The 18,722-nt window shown below is 25.8% G+C and overlaps 1 protein-coding gene across 1 annotated transcript in view; it reads left to right on the top strand.

The window, feature by feature from the left end:
• The window catches only part of LOC135930044 (coatomer subunit alpha-like), a 36,185-nt gene extending 18,206 nt beyond the window's left edge, over positions 1-17,979 (top strand). The window contains exons 12-26 of the mRNA XM_065466823.1: positions 1,647-1,785; positions 1,826-1,988; positions 2,031-2,177; positions 2,221-2,410; positions 9,985-10,169; positions 10,227-10,350; positions 10,392-10,603; positions 10,646-10,783; positions 10,933-11,069; positions 11,305-11,491; positions 11,537-11,647; positions 11,692-11,853; positions 17,490-17,602; positions 17,643-17,724; positions 17,779-17,979. Of these exons, the coding sequence (XP_065322895.1) occupies positions 1,647-1,785; positions 1,826-1,988; positions 2,031-2,177; positions 2,221-2,410; positions 9,985-10,169; positions 10,227-10,350; positions 10,392-10,603; positions 10,646-10,783; positions 10,933-11,069; positions 11,305-11,491; positions 11,537-11,647; positions 11,692-11,853; positions 17,490-17,602; positions 17,643-17,724; positions 17,779-17,838 (2,150 nt within the window). The 3' untranslated portion in view covers positions 17,839-17,979. The remainder of the gene's footprint in view (positions 1-1,646; positions 1,786-1,825; positions 1,989-2,030; positions 2,178-2,220; positions 2,411-9,984; positions 10,170-10,226; positions 10,351-10,391; positions 10,604-10,645; positions 10,784-10,932; positions 11,070-11,304; positions 11,492-11,536; positions 11,648-11,691; positions 11,854-17,489; positions 17,603-17,642; positions 17,725-17,778) is intronic.
• Positions 17,980-18,722: the final 743 nt, after the last annotated feature.

Consider the following 18,722-nt stretch of genomic DNA (forward strand, 5'->3'; position numbering starts at 1 on the left):
AATTAAAATTGCAATTATCATGCCAAATTTTATTCTTATTTTAAAATTTTTTGTTTCTAGTATATAAGAATAGTATGTTGTATAAAGTTAAATAGCATTGCATAAAGCTATAAAACGTTAAGTCATATTTATATTAATTTAACAAAAATTTTATAACAAAATATAGCTCAGTTATTTTTTTAACGGTTATTTCCAGAGTTAAAAGTATCTATATACAAAAATGTGTAACTGAATCTAGATACACTTTTTAAAAAGTATCTATGCTTTTAGAGGGAATAAGGTTAGGCATATGGATTATCAAAAACATTAATAAATAATAGTGCTTTAAACATTTTTAAAAAAATCTAACGCGTAACGTTCAGTGTCAAAAATCGAACACCCTTAAAGACCACCTTCAAATAAAGGAATGCTTTCACATTCGTTCAAAACTTTATGAATAATTTTTTTTTAAATTTCATTTAATAATTTAATATAAATAAATGCCTTATATTTCTTTATATAAGATATTAGCCATTTTAATATTAATAGTTTTATTTTATTCATATAAACAATATAATATAGGGAATTAAAAAAAAAATTTCTTATTAATTTTTAATATGTAAAAATTTTCTATATCATATAAAATTTAATTATTTATAAGATATATGAATTTATATTACTTTAATTGTGTTCAACAATTAAAATATATAACCCTGATAAAAACTTAAAAATATAGCTCTTAGATTATAATTTCAAATAAACACTAAAGATAAATTAATTTTAAAAGATATTAACTATTTTATATCTATGTATATGTTAGCGTCATTTCTGGCAGTGTTATTTTTTCAACTTCAATCATTATTTAAATATAAAAATCTGATTTTACCTGAAATGTATTCCAACATGTGTTGTAAACCTATCTTTTAAATTGTGGTCGATTTTGCTGTTGACCTTTGGGTTATTAAAAATATAAGGATATATTATATTAAGTTCAGAGGATCATGACAAAATTGTCTGATATTCATAGGGTGAGTATTTCAAACATGATGGAATACATTTCAGGTAAAATCAAAATTTTGAATTAAAAAAAATTTGGTCGAAAAAAATGATCTAATGTTAAAAAATAATACCAGAAAAAACACTTTGATGCTAACATATAATATTTAATTTAATAAGCCTGTGAAATAATCTAAAATAAATTATTAATTTTGGATGTGTTAATTTAGAATCAGGTGATGATGATGATAATGTAATAACATTGTTATTTATCATTTAATTCTATATTTAGTATAATTAAAATTTAACAAATTCAAGAATTTTTTTTAGCTTGGTTCAAAATTTGAATTTTCGCAATAAAGTCCTAAATTACGCATTATACACACCTTATATAGTTATATAAAAATATATTTGACTAAAATTGTATATACTAATTGTAGTGCAGATACAATTGAATTATCTAGATGCCCATATATTAACTAGTTATTTGTATCGAATTCCGTTTTTAGACGATATATTTTATTTGAAAAGTATCTTATATTCTATTCACTAAAAAAAATCTAAAACGATTTTTTAAATTTATTATAGAATATTAATTTTTACAAAATATTTTAATAAACATTACTCTACTCCTCTATTTTATTTTGATAAATAAAATTTTTATTTATTAGTGCTGACCATATGTTCTCGCAGACTGGATATTTTAAGCTCTATACATGAAAACGTAAGAATTAAAAGCGGCGCATTTAACGAAAATGGCGTTTTAATATACAATACTAGCAATCATATCAAATATGTATTACCTAATGGGTAGTTTTATTTGAAAAATACTTATAACATATTTAAAAAGAGATTATGGCATAATTAGAACTTTGGATACTCAAATATATATTACCAAAGTAATCAATAATAATATATATTGTTTGGATCGTGGTTGTAAGCCATTGGTTTTGACCATAGATCCAACTGAATTTAAATTTAAACTTGCTTTAATTAACCGTCAATATGAAGAGGTTACTTACTATGCATAATTTAGATGTTAATGTTCTGTTTAGGTTTTATATATGGTTCAAAATTCTAAATTAATAGGACAATCCATAATATCTTATCTACGTCAAAAAGGGTATCCTGAAGTAGCTTTATATTTTGTTAAAGATGAAAAAACTAGATTTGGCTTAGCTTTAGAATGTGGAAATTTAGAGGTATTTATTTTTTAATTTAGAAGATATTTTATATTTAATACAGATTGCATTAGAATCGGCACGTGCACTAGATAGTAATTTTTATTGGAAAAAATTGGGAGAGCTTGCCTTAGTTCAAGGTGATCAAAAAATAGTTGAAATGTGTTATCAACGTGCAAAAAGTTTTGAAAAATTATCCTTTTTTTACTTGATATCAGGCAACGTTGAAAAAGTTAAGAAAATGATGAAAATAGGTGAGTTAAAGAATGAATATATTACTGTTTATTTATTAAAATTAAGTAGATACGGGATTGAATTAAATAATTAGTAATAAAACACAGGGTTTCGAACCGTTAAGTATAGCGGTTCGGTTCGTTTCGGTTTTTAGTTTAAAATTTTATAAAGGTTTTGTTCCATTTCGGTTTATTATTTATAACGGTTTTTTTCAGTTTGTTCCGGTATTTATAAATTTAAAAAATTAAATCATAAACCATATATATTAATCTTAGAGAAAAATCTTTTTAATTTATATTTTTATAATTTATTTAATTTAAACATGATAATCTAATAGATATTTTTATTAAACCTAGTAAATATAAATTAGAAAATTAATTTTTTTATTTCATAAATAAATAAGATAAAAACAAAAAATATGTAAATACAATGAGGAATAAAATCTTTTTTTAAAGAATCAGTAACAGGGCCACATTTTTAAATTATTGTTTTGTTCGGATTCATGAAGAAAATAGCATTTTAATTTTTTACTATTTTTTCAAATATATTTGAAAAATAATTCGGTAATTAGAATTTTTAGTCTATAAATTTTCTAACCTGGCCGAAGCCCGTAAAAATTTTCTTACGAAAATCTACGACACACATAGAAATCTTATTATTATTTGAAAGTATGAACTGGCTGAAAAACTTCCTACCATACTTAGTTAATTGCTATCTATGATATTAATTTTATAGCAATCTAACTTATAATGCAGATAATTCATTTTGGAACGTCTAATAGATGGATGTAAAGTAAATAAAACAAATGAATGAATAATTCGATATATATATAGGACATATATAAATATATATAAGAGATCACATTATATCTAACATTGTAAGAAATGTAAATGATATTGATACTAGTATAAGTTTTTATTTAATATATTTTTATACAGATTTTGGGTTCGATATAAAATTATATAACCACCCAGACGTCGATTAAAAAAATTGACAGCGTCGTGAAATTTCTAAAAAGTATTTGCAGCGCAGCACACAGGTCTAGGGTGTGGCAATATTTTTTGATTTATTCGTTTTAAAAATCAGCTAAATCACGCCTGTTGACAACACTAATTAAGTTATTATACAAGACTTAGTGAGTTTTGGCATAAAAATGTGTAGAATGCTCAAAGTAAAAAAAATCGTTTTAGCAGAAATATTTAAACAATGAATATATTTTTCCAAATTGTATTTTCCGAAGGAAATTTTTGGGGCTACAAAATGATGTCTTATTTGTAACTTTTTGAGTCATATTTTTGGATTACTTTGATATAAATCAGAGACCTGCAGAGGTACCATTTGCACGGCCCGGCCCGGTTTTAAATTTTTTAGGCCCGGCCCGGCCCGGATATTTTTTAAAATTATATTCGACCTGGTATATACAAAAATTCACCTATGAGGTATTTTACCATATTTTTCAGCGAGTAATTATCGCTTATTATTTAAAAAATACATGTAAAAAGCCAATATTTTGAATATATTATATTGAATTTATAAAAATTATAAAACTGTTATTTATAAAAATGGATATTTTGAGCATATACTATATTTTATATTGCATTTATATAAATAAAACTAATATTCATAAAAATGGTAATAATATTTTGAGCATATACTATATTTTATATTGCATTTAAAAAAAATAAAACTAATATTTAATTTATAAAAATGGAAAATATTTTGAGAATATAATATATTGTATTTAATTTACTATTTAATTTATAAAATAAAAATAAATTGCTATTTAAAAAAATGCATGTATAATAAATAGTATTTTGGAAATATAATCTAATTGCACAATATTAATATAATTTTATAATATAAATTTTTAACAAAAGAAGATAATTGTAAAAAAAAATAATGAAAAATGTTGTATTAAAAACTTTCATGACTCAAGGTAAATATAATAAATGCAATAAATATTTGACAGTTTGCAAAGTAAAAAACCAGCATGATTGACGAAACCCTATACTCAATAAAGATATTAAAAATTCACAAGAAGAAAGAGAAGCATATCTACCTTTTCAGGTTGAAGATTACTTCTTCTTTCTTCAATAATTCTCCCAGTAGTGGAAAAATTCCGCTCACAGCTTGCACTTGAAGCAGGAATTGCCAATACCCGTTTTGCCAATTTTGCTAAAATTGGAAATTCGCTTTGATGAGCCGCCCACCACTCTAACAAATTATCCACTTTAAATGTTTCATCTATTTTTTTATTTATGTAATTATAATATTCATCATCGGGTATTGACATATTACCAGAATTACCATCGCCCCATTTGTCATAAAACGATTCAGTTTGTTTAACAACAGTCGTAATTTGACTGGTCGATGGTATTTCATTTACTTCCTGAGCCTCTTGTAATTTAATATAATCTTTTATATAGTTTTCCGTCATCTTGCGATCTGTCCCTGACAACATACGTAATTGCTTGAATTTGGGACAGAGAAAAAGAGAAATAAAATGATACTTGTGTAAAACAAATTTTTCGATTAAAAAATTCTTTATATTAAGTAAAATCAATTTTATTTCTCCTTTTTCGCTTTGAAAGGTATTACAAACTTTAAGAAGTGATATTCCTTTATTTGATTGTTTTGGTAAAATATATTCTAAAAATTTAGATATGAATTATAAAAAAATATATTAATAATACTTGAATATTGGGGCTTATTTAAGATATTCCTTTTTTGATTGTTTTGGTAAAATATGTTGTAAAAATTTAGATATGAATTATAAAAAAATATATTAATACTTTGAATAAATTTGCAGGAAATTAATAATTAGATCGATCTGCGGGTTGTTAGGTAGTGTTAACCATCACCCAATATTATATTAATCATAACTATAATATAATATAATCTTCATTAACTCATAATGTAAAAATTTTTATAAAAAATATTAAGGCCCGGCACGGCCCGGGTTTAACAATCTTAGGCCCGGCGCGGATATATTTTAAAAAAAATTTCTAGGCCCGGCCCGGATATGTTTAAAAAAAATTTTTTAGGCCCGGCCCGGCCTGGGTATATTTAAAAAATTTAAAATCCGGGCCGGGTTTAGGGCCGGGCCTGCAGGTCTCTGATATAAATTAAGATTTTGAGTGAAGGTCACATTCTGTTCTTGGCCTTCAGGACCGGAATCACGACCCTCAAACAAAAGATAGGTCCAGGACCACGGTCTAACTCGTCTTGTATTTAAATAATGCTAAGTCTGTTAACAGAACTGCAATGGGTCCTAAAAATTTTTTTAAAAATACCCGGGCCAGCCCATATATTTTAAAACCAAATATTTAAAATCGCCATTATTAACTATAAAAATTAAATATAAACATATTTTAAAAAAATTCCTGGCCATGCCGTGCAAATGGTACCTTTACAGGTCTCGATATTTGTCTAATATACTGAAATGGGACTATGAGTAAAATGCTTTTTTGATTTTGTTTTCATAGTATATTGCAAAATAGAAAAGAAGTAAAAAAGAATAAGAATCACAAAAACTAAAGTAACTCCTCTAGAAAAGTAATATATAATAAAATAACTTTGAAAATTATATGAATTGAATCATTAGGCAAACTTATATATTAGACCAATCCGGATAGGAAAAAATTAAAAGATCTATCCTGAACACGGTCCTTGGAAAAGATCGGTCCGGTTTAAGATGGATATGGCCGGTTCGTCAATCGGCTTTGGTCTAAGACAGATACGACTGGTCTGCCAATCATTTCTAATGTAAGATCCATAAAACAAGGCGAGTGACTCCACTAATCACGACTGATCTGGACTTTTAAAACCCATAACTTCAGATTTAAGTTAAATTAGAACTCTAAATTTATTATAGAATTTAAACCCATATAACCAACAAAAGAAGTTTCATTTGTTTCCAAATATGGTTGTCAAAAAATCACGTTTTTTTCCATCGACTGGCCATGTATGATCCTATAATCTCTCCATTTTATTACAGCCTCACTTAAGATGTTACAGAGATTAGGCAGGCTATATGATGATACTTATTGTTATATAAATATCTATTGGGGAGAAATTATTTTTGCTCATTTATTGTTGATTTTTTTTATTAACCCTTCAATACTCCGGTGGAAAAAATGATGTTAGTACTTTAGTGGGGTTTAATAAACCCCAATTTCAAATGTTTATATCTCCTTTTGTATTTAATATTTGGATATAAGATAGAACAAACCCTAAACTTGATAAGTTATTTATTTATTTTAATTTATTATGCTTAGATTAAAAATAATGAGGATAATTATAATTTGTGCCAACATTTTCAAAAAAAGGTTTTACTTTTATTAAATTTTAAATATTAAATTGAAAAAATAACACTGTGTGACAAGAAAAATGGGAGAAGAAAATAAAAACAAGTTTTGGTGCAGAATTTGACGCTGAGTTCGAATCCGTTTTTCAAATTTTCCCTACACGTCAAGTTTTAAAAATATTACCTTATAAAGACAACTTTTCGAAATCTCAAAAATGGTAAAATTTAGGTCTTTATACGGATAAATTTTAAAAAGTATCGAATAAAAATCCCTGAAAATTGGTGATAGTGTTAAACTTATATTTCTATATAAATTTACTAATTTTTATAATTTTTTATCGATTGGTTTTTGAGAAAAATGGTAAAGAATTTCGTTTTAGGGGTCTTAAGTTTTCAATTTAAATTACTATCAAAATTATTAACTTTATGAGATAAATTTTATATAATTTTGCTTCAAATATGCTCAAGATTATATATTAATTCTAATTATGTGTCAAAAGTATTCTATGCCATGAAAATTCAACCAAAATCTATAAATTAAAAAAGTCGTTACAGATATTTTCGAACTTTTTAATTTGTACACTTTTATTGAATTTTCTCTGCATAAACCATTTTTAAAGTAAAATTAAGGTAATATTTATCTTTTTTAGTTGTATTTAGTAATATTTTATGCATTTATGATCAATTTATTCCAAAATCAGATATCTGTACCCACTTTTTTAATTTGTACTCTTTTTGAATTAAGCATTTTTGAAGCAAAATTCATTTAAAATGCAATAATTGGTAATTTTTTCATATTTTTTATTAATATTTATCTTTTTTAGATGTCTTTAAGAATATTTGTTTTTTTAATCAATTTATATCAAAATATATGATTTTCCAATGGAGTACCTTGAACCCGTAATATTATGGGCAATAAATAATAATGTCAAATAACGAGTAGGAAGAAAGGAGAAGAATTATTTTTTTCGCGCTTAATTTTTCATAAACATTTAATTCATTAATTTTTTTTTTTAAATTGAATTTTAAATATTATTCAAATTCCCTCCTTATATAATATTCTACAAAAAATTAATGCCGAGGTCCCCTTGTTTAAAGTGTGTCTCTAAATTTTGTTACATCTGTGTGGGCTATATATTGCCCCCACAAAAATGTCCAATTTTTCCAATCATTCAAAGGATTTATGAAATTTATTACAATATTCCACTCTGCGATTTGGATAAACCATTTGCCCCTAATTACATATGTAAAACATGTTATAATTCTTTTAATTCGTGGGTAAATGGAAAATGGTCATATTTGCCTTATTCGAAACCTGCATTTTGGCACGTAGCAAGAAATAATTCGCGGGATTGTTATTTTTGCTCGATTAGTACATTTGGGTTTAACAAAAAAAATAAGAAGAAAATTCGTTATCCTGAAATTTCGTAGGTTGTTTATCCGGTAAAATGATAAATAAATATATTAAATGTAAGCTATATTAAAAAAGATTTTATAAATAAGGGTAAATTTAAAAAATATAGGTTGTTTAAAAATTGAGTAGGATTTTATAAAAAAATGTATAATAATAATAAGGAAGGTTTGCTGCAAAAATTAAGATGTTTTTTTAGTTGTAGGGATCATTAGAACCGAAGTTATAAACCTTCAAAAAGTGCTAAAAATGACCTTTTTGGCCACTTTAACCTAAAATAAATAAAAAACCTGACGTGCTAGAAAAAAACTGACAGCGGATTTAGAATATGCCTAAAAAACTGTCTTAAAACATGTTTATTTTATTTTCTCCCAAAAAAATCAAGTCGAAATTTGTCACACAGTGTAATTTATCTATCATATCATCATTATAATTTAATATTTTGATATTTATTCTTCAATATAAAATATGATTTACACTTATACATGCAAACATAAAAAAAATATAGGACATTGAAATATGTTAATTTTGACTTATCACATAAAGTATTAGCTCCACATAATTTTTTCCCCCATATGTGACAAAAATATTTCATTTTCTCATTTTTACTGCTAGGACACATACTGCACCTTTCTTGAGTGGATAAGATTTATATTTTGAACTTTGCCTAATATATTGCATATAGATTCCTTCAAAAGTCAGGACAATCTGATAAATTTTGTTGTACTTCTAAATATGGCTTAATAAGTTCAATTGATATTTTACATATGAAATTACTTCCTGTAGTGGATATTTTTGTGTTTGCTATATGATATAAATTAATTGATATTATGTTAAGAAGTGTGTAAGACTTAAAATTATATCATTTTTTGTCATTCAATACACCATATCTAACCTACCTTTAGTCATATTATAAAATGTTATAATTTCAGGCTTGCTTGTATCATTTGTATCAACATTTATATTAATTGATAGCATTATGACATCCCTTTCTTTGGATATGATAATAATGTTATTTTTTCATATCCAACTCAAATATATGAAAAATGATATTACATTTTAAATAATTTTATTATATTTACTTTCAGAATATGTGAAAATCATAATAAATGATAAAAATAATTTGAAAAATGAGATAAATAAAAAAAATTACGTATTTACTCTGGTGGATCTCACAAACCCCAATCAGTCGCAAAATCTTTATATCTTAAAAACTATTTAGACAAAATATATAAAATTTGGAATATAGATTCTAAGATATATTTGATCAAGCTACTGAAAATTCCAGATCATATTAATAAACCATTTTTATATAAAATTCTAGCAAGCCTGGGGTCTCATATACCCCACCGGAGTATTGAAGGGTTAATGAGAAGTTAATTTTGCGTATTTGTCATCTTTTTTGTTAATTTATCAAGTCATCATTATCATGAAAAAAATATATTTTATATTTTGGAGAAGATTATTAATAAATTTATATTTATTTGTCAAAATGTGCCTGATTAAAAAAACATAATAAAAGGTAAAATCATTATTAAATTATTTTTTTCAAATTATTAACATGATTTTATTTTTTTACTAAACCAATAAATCTTATTATAGTGTTTCGAACTTGGGTTAAATAAAAAGGGAAATAAAAAACTAAAGAATTACAAATCATAAAACTTACCACACAGAAAACCCCAGAATTTGTTTATACATCTTGATGGCAACATATATATTTTAATGTATAATTACAAAAATTTGTTTTAAATTATATTTGTAAATTAAAATTATTTTTCCCTATAAAATTAATGATGGGGATCATATTTGTTGCCTTGTTTAAAACTAAGTATATTTTGATTGATTAACACATAACATCGATTCAATTTATTAAGCTGAAATAAGAAAAGAAACCTGCAACCAATTTCGCACAGCTATGTTTTTGAATGATATTTTGGAACAAATAAAAATTTTAAAATCTAAAGGTCAATATACATTGGCTTACATATCAGCAATAACTCATGGAATTACTGAGGAATCTAAAGAACTTAAAGACAAATTGGAAAGTTTATCAATAAAGGTATAAATTATATATTATGTTCTCTTAATAAAATAAATATTATCTGATTTTTATTAGATTCCAATCATCCCCTCACAACATAGCCATATAGAACCATGTGTTGCTTTTATGAAAAATGAAGAAAATTGGCCCTTATTAACCTATTCCAAAGGCGTATTTGAAACTATGTTATTTGTAAAAAGTTCGGCTGATTTTTACATATAGTTAAATAATTATTTTTAGAAACTTTGCCTTCAAAAGTTACTTCTTCGATGATTTTAGTGAATACAACGAACAGTGAAAACATAGGCGATGCTTGGGTTGAGGAAGATATACTTAATCACGATGACGATTATGATGGCGCGATAAATGACAAGAGGAACACAGAAGACGAGCGAGGCGAAGGTGACTGGGATGTAGGTGATGATGATATTGACATCCCTACTATCGATCCAGTACTTTCATTTATAGTATATATTTTTTCATTTTTTGTATAGGGGATCGAGAGGAATAGTTTGATTGGTGAAACAAATATGTTTCCTACCCAAGGAATATCTCAACCACAAATATGGACTGCATCTTCAGAATTTGTCATCGATCATATATTGGCTGGCTCATTCGAAACTGCTTTTAGTGTATGAATTATTTATTCGATATTCTTATTCATGTTTATAATTATTTTAGGATAATATTTCATGTATTTATTATTCAATTAATTTATTTCGGGTTCAATAAATAGAATTCTCAAAAATGAATGAATCTTATAATAATATATTTTTTTTAGTTATTAAATTCACAAATTGGTGCCGTAAATTTTGAGCCATTTAAACAACTATTTCTTCAAACCTTTAGCCGAAATAAAAACCTGATTCCTAATTTGTCTATTATTCCTCCATTCCCGTCTTATCCCCAACGTATAACGTGAGTTTTACTTATATTTATAAATATATATATATATATATGGATTTGCATTTAAGTCTTAAATTAATCCTCGAGAGGTATGAGAAACTTTTCGATAGTTAATATTTTCTATCAGAATGTTATATATAATGAAAATGAATTTTAAGATTATATTGTTAAATAAAATTTAAATTATATGCATCACATAAAATATTTTTATTTATCAATTAAGCATTTTATATGTTAAATACTCTAGACACGATCCTGGGTTAAAGGGAAGTTTCCCGATTTTAAGCTTCAAATTATCTTCACTGATTAAACTACTTCAAATAGCTTACCAATTAACAACTGCAGGAAAATTTAATGAATCTATTGACTATTTTAAAACTATTTTAACCTATGTTCCACTTTTGGTAGTTGAAAAAAAGCAAGAAATTAATGAAGTTAGTTAAGATTTTTTATCAAATGATGGCATTCACTAATTCTAGATCAAAGAATTGGTATCTACTTGCAAGGAATATATAATTGGCTTAAAGATGGAACAATATAGAAAAGGTTTATCCAAAGAATCTGTAGATAATCAAAAAAGGAACGCTGAAGTATATTATTTTTGATTTAAAATTTTGAAATTAATTATTAAAAGCTCGCCGCTTATTTTACACATTGTGGTCTTCAACCGATTCATTTAATATTGACGCTAAGAACTGCACTAAATCAATTTTACAAACTAAAAAATTATAAATCAGCATGTAGCTTTGCTAAAAAGTTATTAGAATTGGCACCGAAACCGGACATATCTCTTCAAGTAAGTTAAATGAATTTTTATTTTTAACAATTGATTTATCAATGAATGTTATTATGATAATACTATATTCGGGTTAAAAATAAAATTAAATGAAATAGTAGAAATTCAAGAGAAATAAATGTCCATCAGAAAATAATTTTATTTGTTTGATTTTCTAATAATGATAAGACATTTAGAATTTTTTTAAACACTGACCCTAATTTTAAATTTATTTTTGGGTTTTCTAAGATTAGGTCATAATAAAAGCGGAAGTGAATAATCACGGAATTTTTTTTAATATTTTATAATTTATATATTTTTTAATTATTTGTTTATTTTGTTAGTAACGGATAGGACTCGATGTGAACTAGTGGCGTTAGTATATTAATATGGGCGAAGGGCTGCAATATTATATACTACCCTAAGTCACAACCCCAGCTGAAAAAAATTACGCAAATTATTTTTTAAAGCAAAATTTATCACATTAAAATTCTTTAATTTATTCAATATTCATAATATAATTTATATGGTATAATAAGCTATTCAAAAATATTAGTTTTAAATCTTAATATGATACATTAAAAAATTAGAATTAAAATCAAATTGAAGCCCATTAATGTTCGAGACTCTTTACATCATAAACAGATTTAACATGCGCAATATATTGTAAGATCGAAAATCTCGATTGATTGAATTCTTGATCTTTTCAACTTTTGATTCTAGAATCTCAATTAATAGTACATTTGCCCATCATGTCGGAAACTGTGCCCTCAGTTTGTTTCATTCTAATTTATGCTTTTAATAGAATTTATAATAAATTAAAAAATTATATAATTAAAAATTCAATTTTTTAATTCCCAAAAAGGAACCATAATTATGTCAACAAATTTTCTGTATTCATATGGATTCATCCCCAGCATTTATGTTTTTTCGCCAATTTGAGTCATTTTTGCTTTGTTGGCATGTCAACAAATGCTCTTTTCCTTAAAAATGTCAAAATTTGATATAGATTTTAAGATATTAAATTATAAATTGAAAAACCTATCGAATGAATCTTTTTATTGCAATTAATAATAAAATTTCTAAGCATATATGACTAGTACGTGAATGTCTATTTTGTTTTCCATCAATAAATTTTTTTTTTTATAAATTTCAAATCTCTTTTGGGTGGTAGAACTTTTTCTACCTTTTTTGCTGAGAACTGTTAGCCTGACTTTTTTTAGAACTATACGTGATATCACATTGTTTCACCATTAATCATTAATATTTCAGTAATTTTCGTCATAGGGATCAATTTTTATGATTATTGGATTTAGTATTTTTGATTTTAAGGGGTTTAAATAACCGCTCATTATTAAATCAAAATAAATATTTTTAAACACAAAGTAATCGCTCTCGATAATAGCAGACATGAAAACAGATACAAACCTTATCTGAATTTATATACTATCTACTAACACTTTAATATATAAGGCATTCTAACTGATTTATCACAATATCTTTTATATAAGATTTTATATTATAATTTTTAATAATAAAATTATTATCTAATTTGATTAAATGTAGTATGGGACTCAAAATATTCAGTAGGGGGTTTAGGAATAGTTCCTACTCAGGAGATCTATGTTCCACAGGTCTCATATCTATAGCGAAATCCTATATAATTTGTCGAGTGTTTCCATAAAACCTTTCTTGTTAAAATGTTATCTTCGTCATCAAAAAAAGATTTTGAGTATCCCTAACATCTAAATTTACTAATGTTATATACGATTCCTGTATGAAGTTCGTTTTTTGAAAAAAATGATGAACAGCATTCAATTTTTCTATAGTTTTCAAAAAATATATACCCGCCCATTTGTCTAAATTCCTTGCCCGCCCGCCCATTAGTCTAAAATTTTTTACCCACCCGCCCATTATTTATAAAAAATTTTAACCCAAGTCCACTTATAAAATTTAATAATGGCCATTTTTTCAATTTTTTAAGCATCTAATATAAATATTTCAGCATTACACCTCTACAAAAAGTTTATAATTTAGGAAATTAATGAAAGCATAAAAAAATATTTAAATTAAATTATGAACAATTTATTTGATCAAATAGAATATTTATGAAATAAATATAAATATAAAATTAATATTATATATAATTATAATGCAAAAATAATAATGAATCGACATTTTATGGATTCAATCACGTTCTTCTTTGTTCTAAAAACCTTCCAGCAATGCTAAATCTTCGTTCAGAAGAAGCACTAGTTGCAGGAATTGCCAATATTTTTCTTGCTAATCTTGATAGCTTTGGCAAATCTCTTGTCGTTTCCACCAAAGTAGGATATACGTCTGAAGTATATCCTCTTCCCCGGATGTCCCATATACAATATATGTAAAACTCTTTTTTGAAGTGAGTAAAAAGATTAATCTGCCATTCCAAAATAAAATACCGTGCTATTTTCGTAATCGTTTCATGCTATTCGGAATAGTAACAGAACAAAATACTATACAGTTTTATAAACCAGACCTCGAGTTAATATTAGAAACAGATGCATCTAACCAAGGACATGGAGCTGTATTCATGCAAAAATATGATAATGGTAACGAATTTCCAATAGCTTACACCTCAAGAACTTTACAAGACGCTGAAAAGAATTATTCTAGAATAGACAAAGAAGCAAAAAAAATCTCACAACTATTTGTATGGACGAAAATTTAAAATTTGAACAGACCACAAACCTTTAATAAAGATATATGGTAATAACAGAGATTTAAGCTTATTAACAAACCAAAGATTATTACGTTGGGTTTATAAATTATCTGCATATGATTATAATATAATGTACAAGAATGGCGCTAATAATATAATTGCAGATGCTTTATCGCGAAACCCACTAGAGAAAAATGATGATAGAATAACAAGTGAAAATAAAACAGTGAAATATATAAGAAATCTTACTTATGACACATTAACTCTATCAAGAAAAGAAATGGTACAAATTTACAAAATCAGATTTGCAAGCTTAGAACAAGAATATATGAAATAGAAAATGATGACGGTATTTTATTTTGGAATGGCAGATTAATCATTCCGTATTCACTTCAAAAAAGAGTTTTGCATATATTGCAACGTGACATCCGGGTATTACAACAATGACATCCATTACGAGACATTATATATGGTGGGAAAAATTAAATAAAGAAAAGTGTTCTTCACTTAAAAAAACGATTGGTACAATAAAAAAAGAAATATTATTATTGATCATAATTAATTATGATTTTCTTTAGTTTGTTTTTGAACAAAAAATTTAAATTTCCTTAACCCGCCCGCCCATTGTCAAATTTCTTAACCCGCCCGCCCATAGTTTCAATATTATTTTCATAGGCCCTTGAAATTTTTTAGAATTTTTATGATACCACCTTGGCGCTTAATATTCGATATATACTTTAAAAAAATTTTTTACCCGCCCATCCGCCTGTGGCCGGGCGGGCCGAAACCCCGCCCAATGCAGACCTCTAAACCCACTACTATATCTGTCCTATATTATATAGTTTAATTTAAATATTATTATTTAAAGTTTATAGATTAGCAAATGCATGAATTTTATTATTTCATCATCATCATCTGATTCTAAAAATTCAGAATCAGATGAATTAATATTACGGCCTAAATATACAGTAAGATCCTATATTCAAAGAACAAATTCAATCCTTTTCGATCTTAATTTTTTAAGATTTTATTTAATATTTTTGCAACTCTTTTTAAACTGTTTTTGTAATTTTATTTCTAAATTCCATAAAAATTTTAATTAGAAAAATTTTTTAAATCCATAAAAAACATTAATGATTTTAATGATTCTTTTACAATAATTCTCATAAAATATAATAGTCTTTTTTCGTTGATAAAATAAACAAATAAAAATACAAAATTAAATTAAATTAAAATTTTACAAAAACATTAACTTTAATATAGTAATATCAAACTTACCCAATGTAAAATAGGTTCAAAAAGTATAACAGTTTCAAAAATCTTTAAGTTTTAATTCAAAAAAATTTTTTTTTAATATTTATTATTTTATATAATAAAATCATAAGTAGCCCGTTAATTTATTTGTATTACATAGGCTTATTAAATATTATGGTAAAAATCATTAAATGTTATATGCTAATTCATAGAAATAAAGTTGCTAATATCTTTTAAATTTTTTTTATTTTTAGTATGATTCCTTGAAATTATAATCTAATCACTATTTTAAAGTTTATCAAGGGTTTTATGTTTATTATAAATTTATTTATTTTATAAATGATTAAATTTATATGATATATAAAAGTTTTTATAATTAAATTTTTTTTACCCATATTACATTATATTTATGAAGATCTCTGTCTTTTAGCTTCTTCGGTTTTCAACTTCATTTTATTAAAAAATTTTGATAACTTTGATTCAATTCCTTTAATTCGCCAAAAAATCTTCTTCACCTTCCCACATATCAGTTTTTAAAGGTTTTTTAAATTCTTGTACATCTTTAAATATTCCCCGGTCCTCCAATATAAGTCCTTTGAATTAAAATTTAAACATTTCGTCGAGCCCCTTCTAGTTCTTAAGTTTTTTGGTCATTTGCTTCTTTGCTGGCGAGGGGAACTTGGATTTTCACGCCCCCCCCATCCCCCAAATTTAATGGCAATTGCTTGTTTCCTTTCATCTCGAATATTTTTTTAATGACTATTTCCTTGCTTATCAAGTTAAGCGATCCTTCTATCGGCCAAACAATCTTGGCACTTTAGTTTCCCAGGGTTCCGACCACCCTTTTTCCACTCATTTAGATGGCCTTATAACTTCCATGTTTCACATTAGAAAAATTTTGTTTATCTCCTTATCTAACTAATCTTCAAAATTTCTAACCGCCATTGGTTAGAAGCGATCCCGAGTAGGAGAAAGGAATTTTCATGGACGAGGATTCCAAATTCCCATTAGCCATAGGTTATGTTGTCTTATTCCGTCTGAGCTCCCTGCTATAAGCAAGTGGATCTATTTTCTAGGCATTCTTTCTCTCTTAAAGTCGGCGGCCGCTATTGTGACATGCTTATCAGAATAGAATAGGTTGATCGGCAAATCTTTGATATCCACCGGTTCCCCCAATAATTTGTAGTAGGCCTATTAAATAAGAATGGCAAGCTTTCCAATGGCTTTAACATCTTGGCTCGGCGGCAAAAGACATGTTTGGCATGTCTCTCACCTTGTTTACCTCCAGAAATTCAGACCTCTTGGAACTCCAAGAAATCAGAAAATGCAAAAAATATCCTTTTAATTTTTAGCGTTTCGGGAAACCAGCTCCTCAATCCCCTAAATTTTTAATTAATTAGGCAAGAAAATTTCCATAAGAACGGGGGAAAACACGTTTTTAATTATTTTATTTGAAAAATATTTGGTAATGAAAACATTTATTTTCTTAGTGTGACAAAGAATTTGGGCTACCCATTAACAAGACAATAATACTTAAACATAGACCCTTTTAATGTAATACAAAGGCTAAAATAACCCAATAACTTGGATTTGAACCTAAAGGTCTTGAGAGCCAGCTCAGCGATTTTAATAAATGTGATAATCCAGATGAACTAACATAATTGATTATTTGTAATTATCTATATATCAAAATAATCAACAGGTGCGCAATATACTCAAACTATGTGAAAAAAATCCAGTTGATGAAGAAACACTATGTTATGATGAATTCAACCCGTTTACAATTTGTGCTCGAACTTACAAACCCATATATCGGTTTTATATTAAATTTGTTTTTATTAATTAAGATTTTTAGGGGTAAAGATTTGATAAAGTGCCCATATTGCAATGCTAATTATATGCCAGAATTTAATAAACAATTATGTTCTATATGTAATGTAAGTTATAATATAAATTGAATAATATTATATGATTAATTTTAATTAAATTAGATATCTCAAATAGGGAGAGATTCAGCAGGACTACGGAACAGTCATTTACAATTGAAATGATTATTTATTATTCTATAAATATTTTTTTATAATTTATTTCCCTTATTTAAATTCTTATTATATTATGCCATAATAACAATAGGAATAAAGTTCATATGAATCAAATGAGATTTTATTAAAACATCTTCTTTGACCTGCCTTTTAATTATAATAAACTCCTGCTAATTTATAATATTTTTGCCACTTAACCCTTTAACGTCTCACGATTTGTTTTGACATCATATAATATAATTATATGTTTTAAATTTATAAAAGCCTATAGATTTAATTTAACATCATACGATTTTTAAATTTCATCCAATCCTATATTCATAATTTTATCTTTACCATTTTACTGAATTATATGATTTTATAACGGCAATATAACGAATTCTGTGGATAATATTTAATAATTCTAAAATTTTTATTAATTATTACTCTTTTTTTATTAAAGTGTATGATGCCAAAAAAGTCTGGGATTTTAGAATACCTTTTTTAAACATTTATTTTATATTTATAATGATTTTCTATAGTTATAATTATATTTCACCATAAAATGTATTCCAAATCCAATCTGACCACACCAATTTTGAATTTGACGTTAATAAGACCTATGTCCATGACTCATATTTTAATTTTATATTTTTGAAAATTATTCTGTATAATTTATAGATGCTAAATAATTTAATACTAGTCGAGGGAGACATTTCCGAAGCCGACATAGATGAATCAGACAATGAAGAAGATATCTTGCACACTCTTTACGATGATTCTCTTTCAACTTCATCAATTCCAACATCTAATAATCTTCAAGTCGAGATAGAAGATCCAGAAAATAATGATAATATTATCATCCAAAATAATATAAAATGGAAAGCAGGTGATATTCATCAATTGGACACAAA

This window comes from Gordionus sp. m RMFG-2023, chromosome 5 (genome assembly GCF_954871325.1).
Source record: "Gordionus sp. m RMFG-2023 chromosome 5, tfGorSpeb1-WG-v2, whole genome shotgun sequence".
Classification (NCBI taxonomy): domain Eukaryota; kingdom Metazoa; phylum Nematomorpha; class Gordioida; order Chordodea; family Parachordodidae; genus Gordionus; species Gordionus sp. m RMFG-2023.